This window comes from Podarcis bocagei, assembly GCF_964188305.1.
Source record: "Podarcis bocagei genome assembly, chromosome: 1".
In the NCBI taxonomy this organism is placed as follows: Eukaryota; Metazoa; Chordata; class Lepidosauria; order Squamata; family Lacertidae; genus Podarcis; species Podarcis bocagei.
In genome coordinates, this window is record NC_138125.1 from 132,962,277 (window position 1) to 132,984,382 (window position 22,106).

General features: G+C 43.4%; 1 protein-coding gene across 1 annotated transcript in view; it reads left to right on the forward strand.

Annotated features, from left to right (window-relative positions):
• Nucleotides 1–22,106, forward strand: part of PARD3B (par-3 family cell polarity regulator beta) — a 622,948-nt gene that overhangs the window by 143,617 nt on the left and 457,225 nt on the right. The window contains exon 4 of the mRNA XM_081200610.1: nucleotides 241–350. Within this exon, the coding sequence (XP_081056736.1) occupies nucleotides 241–350 (110 nt within the window). The remainder of the gene's footprint in view (nucleotides 1–240; nucleotides 351–22,106) is intronic.

Genomic DNA, 22,106 nt, shown 5'->3' on the forward strand with positions numbered 1-22,106 from the left:
GAGTTGTAGAGAGGAGTTAGGTCCAGATTGGTCCCCCCCTCATTTCTCTTGCATACTGAAAAACAACAACAGCAGCAGCAACTTCTGTATTGGCTTTTAGCATGCCATCTGATCAGTCTTTGTTTTGTACTGGTGATGTGAAGTAGCAGAACAACTTTAGAGTGTATGCAGGACATGTTGCAACAATCAATTAAATTCCTAGTGTCATATTTCTATCCTTCATTTTGTTTTTGTCTTCAGGGACACCACTTTTGGTGAGAAGGAGCAGTGATCCCGCCCTAGGCCCACCTGTCGAATTTGCTGCTGGATCTTTGAATGCCAATGAACATGTTCTGAAGACATCTGTGACAGTAGGTATCTTGTGCTTCTGAATTCTGTTACCATTGTTCCTAGTAATATCAGGCTACTTAGAAATTAATATTAATTAGCAGCAGGTAGTAGCTTGTTCCAAAGAATCACAGGAAGAGTTCCACTTGAACTCGGGTGGGCAACCTTTTTGGCCTTGAGTGGGCGGGCAGTTGGACTATGGCTGGAGTCAATGATTGGCATGGTCTGGGTAAATGGTGAGTGTGGCTTTTCGTACTAGGTCAAGGGGGCTCCTTGCTTCACCTTCGACAGCAGCCCTCCATGCTCTCCAAAACGATCCACCTGAGGAGTTGGGAGGGGGATCTCCAACAGCATGTGTAATTGTTATGGCTATCGGGTGGTTTCTCTAGAGCAATCAGGCAAGATGCTTCAGTGGTCTGTTCTAGAGCTTTATTATTGGTGCTAAAAACCTTTACAATGCAGAGCGCCTCTATTCCATGTCTTGCTCATTCACTAGCAGAATCTGAGAGTGGGCGGTCCTTAAACCTTCCCCAGCAGAGTAGTCTCTTGACCCCCAGCCTACGCCTCCCCTCTCTGCGTGAAAGCCTACTGCGCAAGGAAGGCTTGGGTAAAGGGGGACCTCTCTCCTCCCAGCTTTGCTCAGGCAAGGTGTCCTGACACTGCCTTGCATCCTCCGAACCCTGCATCTCCTCCCCACTAGAGGCGTGGCTTCCTTCCTCCGCTGAGGAAGTGCTGCTTCCCACAATCTTTGGGGGCTCTCTGTAATCCATCCGTCTCCCCCCCCCCCTCGCCCCTGAGCTGATGGCAGTTCCCAGACAGTAATGAAGCATATTCTGCTTTAGTTGTGGGAGGAATCAAAGGTGCCTTCTGAAAAAGCAGCTATTTCTATCCAAGCTACGACGTCTGATATTTGCCCTGAGATACATCCGGGAAGGGGGGAGCCACTTGGGACAGGCATAGCCTCATTCACCTATTCATACTCACATGTTTTCATTTAAATTTATGGTTATTAGGCAAACACAATTCTCATGATGAAACACAATACAGTAGAAAACTGGCTTGCTTTTAACTCTCTTGTTTCTCTCTCTTGTACAAATGTGTGTGTCTGTTGGGTTGCCATTTTTAGCAGTGTGCAGAACCCAGACCATTTTGGTGCTGCATTTAATAGCAACCACAATCACATGAGATACAAGAATGCAGACTCTTTCACTGCATAATGTGTGATTGCCCCATGATATTCTTGTAAAGAAGCTGGTAAAATGCGGTCTTGACCATGCTACCACTCAGTGGATTTGTAACTGGCTGACTGACCGAACCCAAAGGGTGCTCATCAATGGTTCCTCTTCATCCTGGAGAAGAGTGACTAGTGGGGTGCCACAGGGTTCTGTCTTGGGCCCGGTCTTATTCAACATCTTTATCAACGACTTGGATGATGGACTCAAGGGCATCCTGATCAAATTTGCAGATGACACCAAATTGGGAGGGGTGGCTAACACCCCAGAGGACAGGATCACACTTCAAAACGACCTTGACAGATTAGAGAACTGGGCCAAAACAAACAAGATGAACTTTAACAGGGAGAAATGTAAAGTATTGCACTTGGGCAAAAAAAAAAAAATGAGAGGCACAAATACAAGATGGGTGACACCTGGCTTAAGAGCAGTACATGTGAAAAGGATCTAGGAGTCTTGGTTGACCACAAACTTGACATGAGCCAACAGTGTGACACGGCAGCTAAAAAAGCCAATGCAATTCTGGGCTGCATCAATAGGAGTATAGCATCTAGATCAAGGGAAGTAATAGTGCCACTGTATTCTGCTCTGGTCAGACCTCACCTGGAGTACTGTGTCCAGTTCTGGGCACCACAATTCAAGAAGGACACTGACAAACTGGAACGTGTCCAGAGGAGGGCAACCAAAATGGTCAAAGGCCTGGAAACGATGCCTTATGAGGAACGGCTAAGGGAGCTGGGCATGTTTAGCCTGGAGAAGAGGAGGTTAAGGGGTGATATGATAGCCATGTTCAAATATATAAAAGGATGTCACATAGAGGAGGGAGAAAGGTTGTTTTCTGCTGCTCCAGAGAAGCAGACACGGAGCAATAGATCCAAACTACAAGAAAGAAGATTCCACCTAAACATTAGAAAGAACTTCCTGACAGTAAGAGCTGTTCGACAGTGGAATTTGCTGCCAAGGAGTGTGGTGGAGTCTCCTACTTTGGAGGTCTTTAAGCAGAGGCTTGACAACCATATGTCAGGAGTGCTCTGATGGTGTTTCCTGCTTGGCAGGGGGTTGGACTCGATGGCCCTTGTGGTCTCTTCCAACTCTATGATTCTATGATTCTATGGTTATTTAAATTCGATGTGAGGAAACTTTGGCCCTCCAGATGTTGTCGGACTACTTCCATGACAGTTGGCCTTGTTGTAATTCAGCAATGCCTTCAGGGCCAAGGGTTTCACACACTTGATAAAAACGACAAAACTAATAAATCCTCTGATTATTTCTTACATAAAGTCTCTCTTTTTCATGCATACACCCAGACCCATGGGTTTTCTCACCCGTGATGCAGTTCTGTTGCACTCACAGTTGTTGAAGCTAAGCACGTCTGTCCCTGTAGTCTGTCTGGGCTTGGAAATTCCCTGGAAAACATGCAAGCCACTGAGTTCCTTGGGGAACGAGGGGAGCATTAAATACAATACAGTTACAAAATGGGAGGCTCATTGCTTAATAGCATTGAATTCACACCAAATTATTTGACTTGGTTTATATGCAACTTTCTGAAGGTGTTAACCAGCTCTTACTGTTACATTTAATCTTTGATAGTAGACAGGACAAAGCAGGTGAGGAATGATTGCAATAATAATATGGATGTCTTTTATAACTTATTTCATTGGTTCTAACTGGCATGAGTTTTATACATCCAGATATTGAAAGACGCCCTCGCTGTTCACTCACTATAAGTGAGATTATTTTTTTCTTTATAAAGCTATTAAATATTGGAGTTGATATTTATGGAAAATTCCCTGGGAATGTAGGATTCATGGTTTGACTTGGCTTTCTCTTTGCAATACTGAAGGTTTTCCCATGAAATTGGAAGTATTTACTAATGTAGCTTGTACACACCTATTTCCTAGAACAAATATGGACAGAAATCAAAGAGTCATAATGAACTCATTAATATACATCTTCTACATTAAGCTGAGTTTGGAGTACGGTTAATTAATATTGCACTGTTAGGCCACACCACCAGGAAGATGCTCGAAGGAGACACAGATTTAGATTTAGTTCAAAGAGAAAAGTACAGTAAAGGTTAGGATTCCCTGTATAGATGTTTCAGGGGAAAACAACCCAGATCTGAGAGAATGAGCCACGGGCCTTTTGCAAGTTCTATAACCAAGCTGATGAAAGAATTATATACAGAACCCACACAATTCATAATTCCATCACAGAAGCTCAGTATGCTTTCCTGCGTTGTAAAAATTCTGAGCATAAGACCAGATATGTGTATCGCTTTAAGTGAAATAAAGGTAGAATACTTTGATGTACTGTATTTTTCGCCCCATAAGACGCACTTTTTCCCCTCCAAAAATGAAGGGGAAATCGGGGTGCGTCTTATGGGGCGAATGCCTGCAAGCCTCGCGCGCCCGGCAGGAGGTCCGACCGGGTGCGCGAGGCTTGGGGCGGCAGCCTGTCGCCCGAAGCACGGGGAGCCCTCTGGAGGGCTCCCCCTGCTTCGGGCGAGTGTCTGCAAGCCTCGCGCACCCGGCAGGAGGTCCCACCGGGTGCGCGAGGCTTGGGGCGGCAGCGGACTGCTTGCGTGCACCGAGAAGCTTGGGGCCAGCTGAGCTCAGCTGGCCCCAAGCTTCTCGGTGCGCGCAAGCAGTCCGCTGCCGCCCCAAGCCTCCCGCACCCGGCAGGAGGTCCCGCTGGGTGCGCGAGGCTTGGGGCGGCAGCGGACTGCTTGCGCGCACCTAGAAGCTTGGGGCCAGCTGAGCTCAGCCCGCCCCAAGCTTCTCGGTGCGCGCAAGCAGTCCGCTGCCGCCCCAAGCCTCCCGCACCCAGCGGGACCTCCTGCCGGGTGCGGGAGGCTTGGGGCGGCAGCGGACTGCTTGCCGGCACGCAGAAGCTTGGGGCGCGCTGACCTCAGCTTGCCCCAAGCTTCTGGATTAGCGCAGCGCACCTGGGGGGGAAATAAATTTTTTTTCCTTTATTTCCCCCCCTAAAATCTAGGTGCGTCTTATGGGCCGGTGCGTCTTATGGGGCGAAAAATACGGTATGTGGTTTGCTGAATAAGGGAGTGATTGCAACATTGGTTATTCTTTTTTTTTAAAAAAAAAAAACCAATTATTAGAAATTTCAACACAATAGTTTTAAGAAAAATGCACCATCCACATTGTTTCCCCCCTCCATTTTTTCCCTCCCCCCTGAACAGAAAACCCAACCCCAGACTTCCCTCAGCTCCTTTCTCTGGTTTCTCAACACCTTTCTATCTGCATGTTATAAAATTGTAAAGATCCTCAAATTATCTATCTAAATATCACAATAAAGAGTTTGTGAATGTTTATTCAAAACCTGCCAAAGAGTCCAGTTCGTTTTGTTGCTTCTTCAGATATTTCATAAAAGGTTCCCATTCGTCTTTGAAATCACCGTTATCCCTGTCACGTAGTTTGTGTGTTAGTTTTCCCAGTTCCGCATAGTCCATCAGTTTTTCTCGCCACAGTTCTTTCGTCAGGATTTCCTCATTCTTCCATCCTTATGCTATTAAGACTCTTGCTGCCATTATCTCATACATAAAAATATTTTTTTGATTTCTTTGGCAGGTCTTTTCCCACAATCCCTAATAAGAAAGCTTCGGGCTTTTTCACAAATGTTAAATGAAACATTTTCTTTAACTCATTATATATCATTTCCCAAAACATTTTAATTTTACTGCAATCCCACCACATATGATAAAAAGTCCCTTCTTTTTCCTTACATTTCCAACACAGGTTTGAGCCAGTTTTATACATTTCCCCTAATTGTACTGGTGTTATGTACCATCTGTGGTTAATCATTTTTAAGAAGAGTTTTATGTTGTCGTGCTGTAGCTCAGTGAGCCATAATAGGCAGAAGGACGGATGTGTGGACACTTTGCTTTAGCAGAATTTGTCTATAGTGAATAATATGTTACCTAGTTTCTTTTATCTCTGACATACACAATCACAAATAATTAATTGGAAAATGAAATGGCACATGATCTAAATTCATAATGTAGGCTGTGTAAATGTAGGCTTGGAAGAAATGAACAATTTACCGAACACGTTTACCAAAAGGATGTTGTGTTCCAGCAAGAAGAGCTTTCTATCTAGTCTTCCAAATTCAACTAGATTGTTTTCTTGTAATTAATAAAAGTCAGGTCTGGTGTTGCCCTGAAGTATGAACTAAATATTGCTTCAGTTAACTTGAACATGTCGATGGATTAAGTAGTATTTCCTTACAGTTAATGATTTAGAAGGTTGTAATAAATGTACAAGGGACGCGGGTGGCGCTGTGGGTTAAACCACAGAGCCTAGGACTTGCCGATCAGAAGGTCAGCAGTTTGAATCCCCGCGACGGGGTGAGCTCCCATTGCTCGGTCCCTGCTCCTGCCAACCTAGCAGTTCGAAAGCACGCCAAAGTGCAAGTAGATAAATAGGTACCACTCCGGCGGGAAGGTAAACGGCGTTTCCGTATGCTGCTCTGGTTCACCAGAAGCGGCTTCGTCATGCTGGCCACATGACCTGGAAGCTGTACACCGGCTCCCTCGGCCAATAAAGCAAGATGAGCGCCGCAATCCCAGAGTGGGTTAAGACTGGACCTAATGGTCAGGGGTCCCTTTACCTTTTACCTAATAAATGTACTAATTTTAAAGCTCAAGCCAATGACGTGAGATAGTTATGTATAATATATAAGCTCAAATACATGGCCATAAGTAGGTGTTTTATTGCCACTTGCAGAACCACTATTGGTAAAATGAGTTGCGTAAGAAAGGGAAGAAGAAGAAATGAAGTGAAAATACCTTCCATTGTTGAGAGTTTGGAACAAATATTGTTGAGGACAGTGGCCTCAACCTCAGACCTTTTTCTGTTTACACTTTACCATGTGACTTTTTCTCTTCATGAGACAATTTGTGTGTACAGCACGCATGTTTGCATTGAATGAACCACGAGTGGAAGTAAAATAGCAACTAGTTCAGTTCTGCCAGAGCTTATGTAAGAGTTAAGATATTTGGATTGGGTTTCTGTTTTCTCCTACAAGATATAGAATAGGCGTTCCTTGAATGGTGATCTACTTGCACTTCTAAGGTGAGCATTTTTGGATTCAGCACAAGATATAAATGTTGGTTCAGAAGTTTTGTCTAGGTGCTTTATTGATTTGTAGCAAGATCACTCTACACTTTAGAATATGTTGCAACAATATGTAGCAAGCTCTGATAGCTCCACCTACTAGGAATTTATACATAAATTATGCATATCAAAATTGGTTCCCTTTTATGCATTGTGGGTATATAATTTGTAATTTGGAAAAAGGTTCATACTTAATCAGAAGCGTTTTATGTTTCATGTTCTTGCTTTTAAAAAGAAAAAGAACAAAGGTCAAGCCTCCGGTTCTTATACGGCTAATTGTAATTTAAAAGTATTAGCTATTGTGATTTAAGTGTTTTAACATTAGCATAATAGTATGATGTACTAGGCCAATTGATACCATTGTACATAATTTCATATGGCTGGGTTCATTTGGAGATGAAACAATGTTGCAATTCAAAAGATTATATTTGAGCTAAAGCGATATCAATCACTTATCCACTAAAACACACACACACACACACACGGTATGTTTCAAAAAAGTGCAGAGTAAATTACCTTTTAAATAGCACTATTTAATTTTTAAACCATTAAATCACACATACGGATGGAGTGTTTCTTGACCCAGAGAATTAATAGTTACCGAATGTGTACTTCCAGCTGTTCAATTAGGCCATGGTTGTGAGAGTGAAATATTATGCGCCTCTGTGTTTTCAAAATGATCTCTCTCTTGCTAGGATTTTTTCATTTTATTTTTTGCGCTGTTCTTCTTTTGCTCTGCTCAGATTGGAAAGTTTTGCATCCTTGCCCATGTATTCCTAATTAAATTCAAAGATGTGCGCAGAATGTTATGTCCTTGACAGAGACGTTACATTATATTACAAAATGTAGCTGTAATTAATGAATTATGTAGACGCCTTCTATGCTTAATTTGTAGTTGTACGATGTTAAAATCAAGGCTGCAACTTTGAGATGCAGCTTGGCTTCCCCTTGACAATTTAAATAATGAATTTAAGGATTGAGTAAAATAGTTAAGGCTCCCTTCTTACGTTACACACGTGGTATAGGAGGGGCTGTAGCAACCGTGGTGTAACGAGCTCATACTGCAGCTCCTCTCAGGAAATGAGGCAACAGTGGTTTGGGGGGAGCCATTGAGTTGGTACCTCCCCTATGGGCTGGCCCACCTCATGATAAATTGGATCCTCTTAATTGAGGGGCCTCTGGGAGCCTTCTTGGCCTTGAGAACACCCGCCCGCCCACCCTCTACTTTAGGTGTGTCTTTAGCCTTGCTATGGACTTTGGTTGGTCACCTGTTTTGGATCGGGGGCCTGGTAGGGATTTTTCCATTTGGCAGATTTGCACTGGCCTCTTGGTTTTCTCCTTTGTTGTTGTTTAGTCGTTTAGTCGTGTCCGACTCTTCGTGACCCCATGGACCAGAGCACGCCAGGCACTCCTGTCTTCCACTGCCTCCCACAGTTTGGTCAAACTCATGCTGAACTCATGTTCAAGAACACTGTCCAACCATCTCGTCCTCTGTCTTCCCCTTCTCCTTGTGCCCTCCATCTTTCCCAACATCAGGGTCTTTTCCAGGGAGTCTTCTCTTCTCATGAGGTGGCTAAAGTATTGGAGCCTCAGTTTAAGGATCCGTCCTTCCAGTGAGCACTCAGGGCTGATTTCCTTCAGAATGGATCGGATTGATCTTCTTGCAGTCCATGGGACTCTCAAGAGTCTCCTCCAGCACCATAATTCAAAAGCATCAATTCTTCGGCGATCAGCCTTCTTTATGGTCCAGCTCTCACTTCCATACATCACTACTGGGAAAACCATAGCTTTAACTATATGGACCAAGATTAGCCTGATTGAAATGTACCAGCAGAACCTATCCAGGGTTCCTGTCAGTGAGTTAGCACCTCATCCCAACTTTGTAGGGTTTGGTGGTTAGGCGTTGGATTAGTGATGGGGGGGGAGGGAAGGTGTGGTTATCACCTCCTCCTTCACGATCAACAGAGCTGTACCCCGCGGAGGAGCCACTGTGAGCCCCGGGGTACAGCTCAAGTCGATTGCCATCGACCCAGCTCCCTCTTCAGGTGGTTACCCTTATCAGACTCCCTGCAAGACGGGCAGGAGTCAGTTATAGTTTTGGGTTCCAATGCCTAAGCCGATACCGCTCATTCTGTATTCAATGAGCTAAAGGTAAAGGGACCCCTGACCATTAGGTCCAGTCGTGACTGACTCTGGGGTTGCGGTGCTCATCTCGCTTTATTGGCCGAGGGAGCCGGCGTACAGTTTCCGGGTCACTTTAGCTAATGGGGCCTCCCGCTGCCGCTGCACTGCCGCTGTACGATTTCTGTTCTCATCCTGAAGCAAAGTTTTTAACCCGAGGTAATATTTCTGGGTTAGCGGAGTCTGTAACCTGATGCATATGTAACCTGAAGCGTATGTAACCTGAGGTACCACTGTACAGTGGTTCCTTGGTTCTCAAATACCTTGGTACTCAAACAACTCAGAACCCAAACACTGCAAAGCCGGAAGTAAGTGTTCCGGTTTGCAAACATCTTTCGGAAGCCAAACATACTCCGTTTTGAGTGCCACGCTTCTGTTTTGAGCGTTATGCTGAGGTCTGTCTGTTTTTGCTATTTATTTTGCATTTTTGTGGCTTCCTGTTTTTTGTGACTATGTAGAACCCATTTCAGTTACTGATTGATTGATTGATTGTGTGACTGCAGTACATTGTTTATTGCTTTCATTTTATAGATCAACGGTCTCGTTAGATAGTATAAAATTCATGTTAAATTGCTGTTTTGGGGGTTCTTAAAAGTCTGGAACGAATTAATCCATTTTACATTACTCTCTGTGGGAAAGCATGCCTTGGTTTTGGAACGGAATCCCGGCACGGATTAAGTTTGAGAACCAAGGTACCACTGTGCACACCAGTTCTCATCATTTAACAGGCAATTTCTGGCTTGATTGTAACTTGGCGATAACTTGGGCGCCTTAAACTTTTGCTGCCTATCTCCAGACACAAATGAATTCTTCTCAGTAGAGAGCTGTGAAATCACCTAGAATCCAAGTTTAGAAGGATGGAGGAGTAGACCAGGGGATGGATCATTTGCTCCTGGACTCCTGGACTGTTTTTAGTTTTCCAAGGAGGAGGTCTGCTCCCAAGTATAAATGAACTAGAATGCACTGTGGCCACATCAGCAGAGGTCTTCTTCTTCTTCTTCTTCTTCTTCTTCTTCTTCTTCTTCTTCTTTCTTTTTTTCTTTTTAGCCTTTATTTAGCACTCAACAATAACATAACAATCAACAATAGCTAAAACAGCAATTCGCCATTCACTACATCAACCATCCTTAACAATACATAACATTACAAAATGTCGCAACAACTAGATCAACATTCCATAGGTTTTTTTTTTCTGTATCTGTTTTACGTTACAAAAATAGATAAAGAAAAAAGAAAGAAAAGAAGAGGAAAAAAGAAAGGAAAAAGAAAACGAAAAGAAACGAAAAAGGAAAGATCAAGAGAAAAATAGATTTGACTTCCGATTAGACTCATTGTACTGTTGTTCCTATTATTGTTTTACACACAGTTTCAAATTACCATTTTATTTTCTTTGTTCTTGTCAAAAGAAAGTTGTTATCTGTACTTTTTATTTTGCAAGAATCATTCAAGTTCTGCCAGGAGATTTTTGTTGTTGCAATAATTTTTCAAATGCTCTTTAAATGTTTTCCATCCTTTCTGTACCTACCGTATTTTTCGCTCTATAGGGCGCACTTTTTCCCCTTCAAAAATGAAGGGGAAATGTGTGTGCGTCCTATGGAGCGAAGTTGCCTTAGCCCCGTGACCCTCTCCCGGCTGGAGAGGTGACGCGTGGCTATGGCAGGAGCCCCCCACGACCTTCTCCTAGCTGGAGAGGTGACTCGCGACTATGGCAGCAGCCTCTCCGCTGCGCCTTTCCGCTGCTCCCTGACCTGCTCTTTGGGGCTGGTGGTGGGCTTCCCCCCGCCAGCCCCAAAGAGCAGGTTGAAAGGAACCTGAAGCCTGGAGAGCGAGAGGGGTCCGTGCACACCAACCCCTCTCACTCTCCAGGCTTCCAAGGTAGCCGCCTGAAGGCGACTGAACTCACCTTGAACAGCACCTTGTTTTAGAGCGGGAAAAATCTCCCCCTCTCTGCGCAGCGCCTCCTGCCACTTTGAAGGGGTGCTGGGCAGAGAGGGGGAGAATTTTTTTTTCTTGTTCTCCTCCCTCTAAAACAAGGTGCGTCCTATTGTCTGGTGCGTCCTATGGTGCGAAAAATACGGTAAATGGATTTTTGGAGCTGGGGGATCGAATAGGGTCTTGCTATGGAATAGGGGCTAGCAGAGGTCTTCTTACCCATCTTACATTTGGTGACTGTGTGAATGGATGAACACACGACTCCTCTAAATCTCTTCTCTTTAGGAGACCTATGTTTCTTTCAGAACCTGTGAGCCCAAGAGGTGTATTTATTAGCTATCAAGCTTTCTTTTTCTTTCCTTTTTTTTTTGGTTCTGCTTTTAAATACTATTTTGAAATGCATACATTTGCATTGAACAGAAGAACAGAGCCCTATGGGAATGAATGGGAGAGTTTTCTGCCATTTAGAAGGCCTGGTGTTTCTTTCCATAGCTGCTCATGTATGTTTAAATAGAATTCTGAATTAGATGAGTCAATTTAAAGAGAGAGAGAGAGATAGAGATTAAAAAACCACAACAAACCCAAGCTCCCAAGTAGCTACTGTATGTATTTATGCTGTGGGAACATATATATAGAATACTTATAATCAGTGTGAGAGCTTGTCAGAGTGCTGTGTTTGATGTCTGATTAGATGATCACAGGGACATCTGGAGCGAGTTAGTTTTGGAGCTGTTGCTATGATGCCTTGCAGAAGCCAAAGTTATCTAGCTGTCTTAATCCATGGGGTGGGACATGGATGGGGGGGAGGAGAATGTGCTTTCTAAAAAAGTTTTTAGACTTATTTATGATTCATAAATAAACAAAAGGCTGCCAAGTTAACATACTACTGTATTTCTTGTTCTTACGTGACCAGCTATGGGTGTATTTTAGATGGCAAAGATGCGGCGGATATGAAATTGCCGGCATTCCTGAAAAGGCAGTATTCAAAAAGGAGGATCTGTTATGACTTCAACATGTTGAACTCATTGGTTTGGGGACGTGGGGTAAAGTCAAATCAGGGAGAGATCAAAGCGTACTGCAATAGTTGACGTCCTTTCCATGACCTGCTTTCAGTTCAGTAATCTGTGCAGCACTTGTTTGAGTCTGTTTTATTTGTTCTTTTGGCTGTTGGCTTAGTAGAAAAAAGAAGTAATAAAAGCAGGGGCAATTGCTTCAGGGAGACACAAACTGAATAGGTAAATTTTAAGGGATCTTCTTTTGGCTGCTGTACGTTATGACATCCCTTGTACTGGAGATTAATCTCTGCTGGGGGAAAGCTACGTAACTTGTAGTTTGTGAAGACCAGTTGCTGTGCAATCAACTCTGCATTTTCAGAATTCATAGTATTACAGTTCCATAGTTCAGCCCTTAACAGATTCAAGCGAATGAAAGTCGCTGGCTTAGTTAACCCAGTGAGGTCATTATTCCTCAGGTATCTTGCTTGACATAAATAACAACTATTATGGTATATGCTTCAACAACAACAAATGCTGCATTTCTAACTTATATCAAGGATGTTATCTATTTTCATTTATTTCGTAAAATTTGTGTACCACTTGATTGTAAAAAAACACACAAAAGCCCTCAAAGTGGTTTGCAAAAGATAAAACAGGAAAATCAATGAAAATTTGCAACCCTACTTGAAAACATAAATAAGTTGAAATAATAAAACTTTCTAAGTATTTGGGTAGGCTTGTCTAAACAGGAACCTTTTAAGCAGGTGCTGGAAATAATTCAGCGAAGGGGCCTGCTTTCTCTCAATAGACAGGGGGTTCCAATGTTCCACTGCCACACTAAACAAGCGAGTTCTTACAATTGCGGGTGGCGATGTGGAGGGACGCGGGTGGCGCTGTGGGTTAAACCACAGAGCCTAGGACTTGCCGATCAGAAGGTCGGCGGTTCGAATCCCCGCGACAGGCTGAGCTCCCATTTCTCGGTCCCAGCTCCTGCCAACCTAGTAGTTCGAAAGCACGTCAAAGTGCAAGTAGATAAATAGGTACCGCTCCGGCGGGAAGGTAAACGGCGTTTCCGTGTGCTGCTCTGGTTCGCCAGAAGCGGCTTAATCATGCTAAGGTGTACGCCCGAAAGGTGTACGCCAGCTCCCTCGGACAATAAAGCGAGATGAGCGCCGCGACCCCAGAGTCGGTCACGACTGGACCTAGTGGTCAGGGGTCCCTTTACCTATACCTTTATCTGCTGTAGTGCCAAAGTGCTTGAAAGGGGCACATGTGGGGTAATCTAGGTACATGTTAGAGACTATTCACGAAGTTGTGGTAAATGTTAGCATTTCAGCATTTGCCAGTAATCCATGTGTCTGTCGTTGACATCGCATGCAGATGTGGAAGTTCACAAGCTGGTTGGTTGCACAGGGTAAGAGCGACTACTGGTGGAGGGTGACCTCTCTGCCTTGTTGTTGTTGTTGTTTCGTCGTTTAGTTGTGTCCGACTCTTCGTGACCCCATGGACCAGAGCACGCCAGGCACTCCTGTCTTCCACTGCCTCCCGCAGTTTGGTCAAACTCATGCTGGTAGCTTCGAGAACACTGTCCAACCATCTCGTCCTCTGTCGTCCCCTTCTCCTTGTGCCCTTCATCTTTCCCAACATCAAGGTCTTTTTCAGGAGTCTTCTCTTCTCGTGAGGTGGCCAAAGTATTGGAGCCTCAGCTTCAGGATCTGTCCTTCCAGTGAGCACTCAGGGCTGATTTCCTTCAGAATGGAGAGGTTTGATCTTCTTGCAGTCCATGGGACTCTCACCCTCCCAATCCCCCCAAAATCAGGACACTAGGAAGAAAAACATTGCCATCACCATCATGTGACTTTCATCGGACATGGGAGCTTGGTAGCAGAGATCTGGTTCTCCTGAAGAAGGTTTGGGGCGATGTAACCACAGGAAGATGTGAGTCACCACGTTTTCAATGCTAGGAATTGCATATAGCCTGCACATCTGGGAAAAGAGACGGGAACTTCTATCACATGTGGTAGACTTGTAGTAAATAAAAGCTTACTGGGACGAGGGTGGAGCTGTGGTCTAAACCACCGAGCCTAGGGCTTGTCGATCAGAAGGTTGGAGGTTCGAATCCCCATGATGGGGTGAGCTCCCATTACTCGGTCCCTGCTCCTGCCCACCTAGCAGTTTGAAAGCCCATCAAAGTGCAAGTAGATAAATAGGTACCACTCTGGCGGGAAGGTAAACGTCGTTTCCGTGTGCTGCTCTGGTTTCGCCAGAAGCGGCTTAGTCATGCTGGCCACATGACCCAGAAAAACTGTCTGCGGACAAACGTCGGCTCCCTTGGCCAGTAAAGCGAGATGAGCACTGCAACCTCAGAGGCGTTCGTGGCTTACTGGGAAATGATATATAATGAGTTAAAGAAAATGTACAAAAGTACATTTGTTTAAAAAGCAGAAGCATTTTTATTGGGTATAGTAGGCGAAGAAATTCCAAAAAGAGATTTTTTTAAAAACTGTTTATGTATGCAACAACGGCAGCAAGGATTTTTTTAGCCCAAAAATGGAAGCAGCAGGAATTACCAACAATAGAAGAGTGGCAGACGAAGATGATGGAATATGCAGAACTGGCTAAACTGACCGGGAAAATCCTAAACCAGCTTGATCATGCTTTCCAAAAAGATGAGAGTAAATTTGTACAATTGTACACAATTAACAACACTAGTAGGGTTGAATTAAATAGACTTGCAATGTTAATGATTAATACCTATTTATATTTATTTAAATTTTTTATAAAAATTGGAATGAGTTATTTGTAAATTGGAAGAGGTAGAAATACTATGGGATGCATACAGGTTCTGTTCAGTGCTCCCTTTAAAGAATTTTTTTTTCTTGCATTCCCCCTCTAAAAACTAGGTGCGTCTTATGGTCAGGTGCATCTTATGGAACGAAAAATACGGTAATAAAAATAATCTGAAAAATGAAAAAGAGACAATCCCTCCTTAATAAAACTAGCGCTACCAGAAACGTTGAGCATTTATTTATTTTGAATGTAGTTCCCAGCTGCGTATGGCACACGGCTGAACTTATTTTTAGAGGGTGCTTCTTCGCATGGCATCAAATCCGAATCATGCCTCTCTAATGCCTTGCAAAGTAAGGCAGATTGAGCGTGGCACCTTTTCCTGCTTCAATTTTACATAGTTGTCAGATGCTGAAAGTGCTTTGAAGTAGAGAGATAAACAAAGAGCTAAAACGAAATTAAAAGGAACACAAACAGCATTTCATCTTGGTGCTTTTGAAATAATAATCTGAATGGCTATAGTCGTCTCGTGCCAGTGTAGTAAGTCTGCAAACATTATCCGATCAATCTAAATTGAGTTACTGTATATGCAGTAAGCAGAAACAGGTGGAAATTAGTTTATCTATACCAGACTCTTTCTGTTTGCTTTGAACATTGCAACATAAACTAGATTTTTTTAAAAAGCTTTATTAGGTATTTTTCCATTCTCTCCTTTCCACCAGCCTTCAGATGGGAGGTGACAGAATGTGTTACAGAGCTGTCCTAGCTCTAAAGGAGAAAATGTTGCAAAGGTGCAATGCAAATATGCAGTCTGCTCCAGATATCACAGGAGAATAGAGACCTAATAAGTAAAAAATATATATGAAGGGTTGCTATTACAAATAGGATATAAGAACAGTTATCTTAATTCTGCTTATAGTAAGCAACCTGATATCTCCACTATTTTCATATTTGTAGCTACAGCCCAGCATTGGCTTAGAATATTCCTCGTCAGTTCTGCAGCCATTGGATTATAAAGTCTTACAGAGATGCTATCTGAGGGGGTAATGATGTTTTGGAGAACTTGTCTCCAGAGACTGCAACATCTGTTCGTGATGTGTACAGCAATGCTCATGTTCTAAACATTCAGAGGTCTTCACGGGCAGATTCTTATCTGTTAGGAAATTTGTAAGCTCTCGCCTTCTGTAAAATTTTATATCTGTTCTAGTAACAAGAAGCCGAAAGCACCAGCCTGAAGATGACGAGTGAGACCTCGTCGAAACGTCGCCTAGACACCCCAACTCTTACACGGGAAGACACCCGAAGACACCAAAACCTGCATATATATATATATATATATATATATATATATATATGCCTTAAGGCTTGCACAGGTTCATTAATAGACTGGTGGGAGGTTTGGGGGCAGACCTTGTAGGACAATGCACATAAGAAGTCATGTGGGTTCCTGCATGAACATCATTTTCACAGGTAAAGTAAAGGACCCCTGGATGGCTAAGTCCAGTCAAAGGCGACTATGGGGTTGTGGCACTCATCTCGCTTTCAGGCCGAGGGAGCCGGCGTTTGTCCGCAGACACCTTTCTGGGTCATGTGGCCATCATGACTAAACCACATTTGGCACAACGGGACACCATGAGGGAAACCAGAGCACATGGAAATGCTGTTTACCTTTCCACCGGAGCAGTACCTATTTATCTACTTGCACTGGCATGCTTTCAGACTGCTAGGTAGGCAAGAGCTGGGACAGAACAACGGGAGCTTACCCCGTGGCAGGGAGTTGAACCACGGACCTTTTGATTGGCAAGCCCAATGTGATGCTGCAGAAATGGGGTTTCTGGATTACACATGAAGAACGTGGTGGCAAATGAACAGAATCTTCAGACCTTCTCCTATACACTGAAGTAGACCGTAGTAATTCTGTGCTATGAGCATGGCAGCAATAAAAAAAAGTAAAGGACCCCTGACAGTTAAGTCCAGTCGTGAACGACTCTGGGGGTTGCAGCACTCATCTCGCTTTAGTGGCCGAGGGAGCCAACGTTTGTCCGCAGTTTTTCCGGGTCATGACTAAGCCGCTTCTGGCGAACCAGAGCAGTGCACGGAAACGCCGTTTACCTTCCCGCCGGAGCGGTACCTATTTATCTACTTGCACTTTGATGTGCTTTCGAACTGCTAAATTGGCAGGAGCTGGGACCGAGCAACGGGAATTCACCTGTTGCGGGGATTCGAACCGCTGACCTTCTGATTGGCAAGTCCTAGGCTCAGTGGTTTAGACCACAGTGCCACCCACGTCCATTTTAGGGTGGAGTATTGGCAGCAATACTCCACCCCAAAATGTAACAGGGAGACGTTGATAATCCACCCCCTTAAAATTGCAAACAAATTATCATCTTACAAAATAAGTTTTGTTTCGACAGCTATGCATTAGTGCACTATAATTCTTGTTCTGATGGCGAACAGGGCATTGGAACATAGTTTTCCTCCAGTCCCTACCCTTCGCCAACAAAAAGAGGATTCCCTTCAAACACAATCACACTTAAGAGGTGTTATTATTGAAGTTATTGACCACAGTTAATACTAGGTAGGATGAAATGGAATTTGAAATGAGCTGGTTAATAATCCCTCATTAGGATGGAGCTGATTTAGTACAAACTGCAATTAAAACCTAAGTTGACATATCTCTTAACTGCAGTTAGAGGGATTCACTTTGGAGAAGACTGGAAAGGAAGAGTGTACATGGTTTTTCCCCTCATGACCTGCTTCAAGTATCTCAACTCAGGATGATATTCTCAGCTTTCCATCTATTTTAACCCTGTTTGCTGGAATTGCTGAAGAAGCAGCCCTACTTTGTTTACACATTCCAGCAGAACACCCCCTGACTCATTATGTTTTAGGTGTATACCGTATTTTTCGCCCTATAGGGTGCACCGGCCCATAGGGCACACCTAGTTTGGGGGGAGGGGGAAATAAAGGGGGGAAAATATTTTTTCCCCCAGGCGCGGGGCTGGGGCGGGGGAAGCCCAAGCCTGAGCTTTCCCCAACCCCAGCCCCCAGAACAGGCTGCTATCTGCAAGCCTTGGGAGTTCCCGCCGGGCTCTCCAGGCTTGCGGATATCTGCCCAAAGCCCGAGGCGTGCTGCTCAGCGTGCCCCAGGCTTCGGGATGCAAGCTGCTATCTGCAAGCCTAGGGAGCCCAGCAGGAACTTCCGCGGGCTCCCAAGGCTTGCGGATAGCTTCCTGAAGCCTGGAGAGCGAGAGGGGTCGGTGTGCACCGACCCCTCTCACTCTCCAGGCTTCAGTGAAAGCCTGCATTCGCCCCACAGGATGCACACACATTTCCCCTTCATTTTTGGAGGGGGAAAAGTGCGTCCTATAGGGCGAAAAATACGGTACCTTAAAATGTAAACAGTGATGTACATTCAAATTTTACAGGGAGCCCTGGTTGGTTGACTTCAGTGGCTGAATTACCTTTGTATCTTGGGAAACAGCCCAGAGACAGTGAACTGAGATTTACCCAGCAAAATTTTTCGCACAGTTGCTCTCATTCTTGCTTCAGAAAATGGTTTTTAGCAAAACCCAAGTTCAAGATTCATCATGTTATCTGTCATCATAAATGGCACAAATGATGTTTAGCAGCTTGCACTTATCTCAGTTTATTTAACTTTATCTGAGTGTTTCGAAATCAAAACAATTAGGCCGTGTGTTTAGAATAAGCGACAAGTTGGAGGAAGTCTCACACTTGGTCTTACTGCGTGTTTAGCTATTGCTAAGCATATATTACTGGATTTTAACTGGATCTGGAAAATTAATATTTGGCCTTTCCATAGATGATGATTTGAAAGGTCTAAGGGACAAATGAAACTGCCACCTGCAGACATATAAATCAGAGGTTCTAACAACTAAATAATTCACACATATCCATGTTGTTCACCTGATTTTCTAATAGCTGCAATAATTAGAGGAAATTGTATGTCAAAGCAGCAATAATATTTGGAGAAATTAAGTTGAAATGCTCTTAAATATAGAACACTCCTAAATACTCAAAAACACTTAAATCGCTTGTCACTTAAATTCTGCATGTGTCCAATTTCCTAAAATTAGTCACACATGCAACCTTAACTCCTGCTGTGCAGCCTTGTAAGGTGGTAATAAAAGATAACAGACTTTGAAGGAAGAAAAAGTCTTACTTGGTAAAAAAAATATTGAAGAATGGAACGGTTCCTGCGAGATTTAAGTTCCAGTTTTGCGTAAAAGATTTCATTATATACCTGTCATTGCTTGTGTGCATAATCCGCCTGTCAGTCAGCCCCATCCTCCTTCAGAGGGAACTGAACTAGGAACTTCTTGCTTGGAAAAAACTTTTTAATTTTTATATTAAAGCAACAATGTCTGACCTTCTGTTAGTAGTGAATATAGGCTAGCTGCTTTTATAACGCCTGCATAACGCCTATGTAGTTCACATTACTCAATCAAGTTTACAAAAAATAGCTGCTTCTCCATTAGCTTAGTGCTCAGTGACGGAACATGAACAAAGATGAAGTCGGAGCCATCTTAGCCAAATTCAAGGCATATTCATTTCATAAACAATTGTCTTTTTTAATATATAAATTTTTATTAGTTTTTTACATACCATTTTCAACAGTAGTTAAACATATTTTTACATCTTATTCAATTTTTTTGACTTCCATCAGTCCTGTCTGGAAATTTTCCAATCTAATCTCTTAGTATGCATTTCTTATTTTCCCTATTACATTTCAAACTCATAACCAATATCTCTATCTTTTTCCACTTTGTAACACTTTGTATATTTCTCCTTACAAAGCTTCTTGTGGTCCTACTAGCGTAATTTGTTGATTACAGTTGCTCTTCAAATAATTCATATACTTCTTCCAATCTTCTGTAAATCTCTGGTCCCGCAGGTTTCAAATCCTTCCTGTTATTTTGTCCAATTCTGCATAGCCCGTTAATTTCCTCTGCCGTTCTTCTTTTGTCGGAATTTCTTCTTGCTTCCATTTCTGGGCTAACAATACTCTTGCCTCATTTCATAAACAATTGTCATCTGGGGCGTGTTTCTGCTGTTAAAAGGAAAATGCAAAAAGCCAAATATCCCACTAAGTCTTTTGGCGTGTCTGGAGTAGCTCTCTGTATCCCAACCATAAAATTCATAAATGACATTTCTTGGAAATGTTAGGAACTGTCCTCTTGGGTTTCCATTTCCTCATTTTGCTCAGTATGGCCATCCAGAAAAAAAGGAGTAAATGGTGTCTGGCCAAGTTGTGAATCTCCAACCCACACAAGATCCAATTCCCTCTTTTGGCACTAATTCGGTAGTAGAAACTTACATAAGGTGCTCACATTTTTTGGGCTTTATGTTGAAGCAGTACAATTGGTTCATTCTTTAGTTCAGAATGACTTTTTTTAAAAAATTATGTCACGTCGGAAGCTACAATGATTCGTGGTCATGCTTATTGTGGATTCATGTGCCATGGTTAATCATAGCTGACAGTTTACTGAAAACATACAAATGACTCCTGCTTTGCTGCTTCCTTCCAGCCAACAGGAGCAACAAAGCATAGTTTTCTGACCAATCTTTGGCTCTGTACAAACCATGGTGTTAAGCCAAGGTTTGTTAAAACGTGTTCTCCCTAGCAGAGAGTGCGTGTTGCGGTGGGGAATACAAGCCACCCCATTGTTGCTGGGCGGATTTGTAGAGGGACCCAGGCAGTGAATGGGTTAATTGGGTCGCTGGGGAGAACTGTTTGTTGCCAATTTTGAAGGCGGGGTCAGAGGTTTTAAATAGTGGTTGCCCAACTTTGGGCGTCCTCTTGGCTGCTTGCAGCGGATCACCCGCCCACCCTCCCTGTATTGGGTGGGTTGTTCGCTTGACCTTGCTATGCCTGTCATGGGGTCGTCTGCTTTGAGGCAGGGGCCTGGTAGGAATTTGTCCATTTGGCTGATTGGCTGGTGCCATTTGGTTTTTCCCTACTGCATAGCAAATCATCACAACTTGTAAGGTTGGCGGTTAGGCATTGGTTCAAATGTTTGGTGGAGGTGTAAGTGCCTACCCCTCCAATGGTGGTGCGGAAAGGGAATTCCGTTAAAGGAATCCAGGGGCTTGCCATTCTTTTTGTCCTTGTCCCTGGCATCGGACTTGGGCCACCAGGAGCATGAGGGTGAGAAGTGAGGGACTGAGGCCCAGCTTCATTTTCTCCCCAAAATTTGTTTCCCTCACTGGCTTCCGCTGGAATCCGGAAGTCAGTGCTGTCCCTGGGCAAGGGCAGATAGTCTGAACCAATGCCTAAGCAACCACTCACTTGGGTGTATTTAAATAAAGTTGTGGCCAAAATAGTGCCAAAAACCCAAACCAAAATTGATGTGTGATGTGGCTTGGGGACCTCGACACGCAACTATATTTGACTGTGACGTGCAAACTGGGCCACAGTCGCTACCAAATTTGAGAGGAATACGCATTGCCCGTGTCAATGTGTCACACTTTTTTTAATTTTTAAAATGTTTTTATTGATACATCAGAAAAACAACAACAAAACAGAAGAAAAAACATAAAGAATATACAGCAATAAAAAGATATTAAAAGGTAAAGGGAACCCTGACCATTAGGTCCAGTCGTGACCGACTCTGGGGTTGCGGCGCTCATCTCGCTTTATTAGCCGAGGGAGCCGGCATACAGCTTCCGGGTCATGTGGCCAGCATGACTAAGCCACTTCTGGCAAACCAGAACAGCGCACAGAAATGCCGTTTACCTTCCTGCCGGAGCGGTACCTATTTATCTACTTGCACTTTGACGTGCTTTCGAACTGCTGGGTTGGCAGGAGCAGGGACCGAGCAAAGGGAGCTCACACCGTCGCGGGGATTTGAACCACCGACCTTCTGATCAGCAAGTCCTAGGCTCTGTAGTTTAACCCACAGCGCCACCCGCGTCCCACAAAAAGATATTAGAAATTAGATAATGACAATAAAAGTTACAATCAGCGAAACCTAAACATTTACACCACATAAATATAAATAACATAAAATTTTGGCTTCCTTCACCCTGATATCGGCTTTTTAATTTATTTCTTTTCAACTGTTTCCTTTCTGAATTATTATTATGATTGTCTGGCATACATAACCTAAGAATTATAAATAATATTGCAGAAATTAATCAAAACAAGTCCAGGTTTTCACTTGGAGACTCTCTTTACACTTTTCCCACTCTGTTCTGAACTTTTGTTTAGGTTGGTCTCCGATTACCTCTGTTAGTTTAGCCAATTCAATGTGATCCAGTAATTTATTTTGCCATTCTTTTGTTGGTGTGTAATCCTTTTTCCAGTTCTTAGCAATTAAAATGATAGCAAGTCTTGGTCTTCTGCTCTCCCCCCTTTCCTCCGATGCTTCTGGGGGGAGACTTTTGCTTCCACTTCACATAAATTCTGGTTAAAATTGACTGTGGCTAGTTGTTGTTTTTAAGTATCTTCAGAGCATTCGAACATAAGCTGACTTGTTCAAAGCAGGGTGGAATTGATT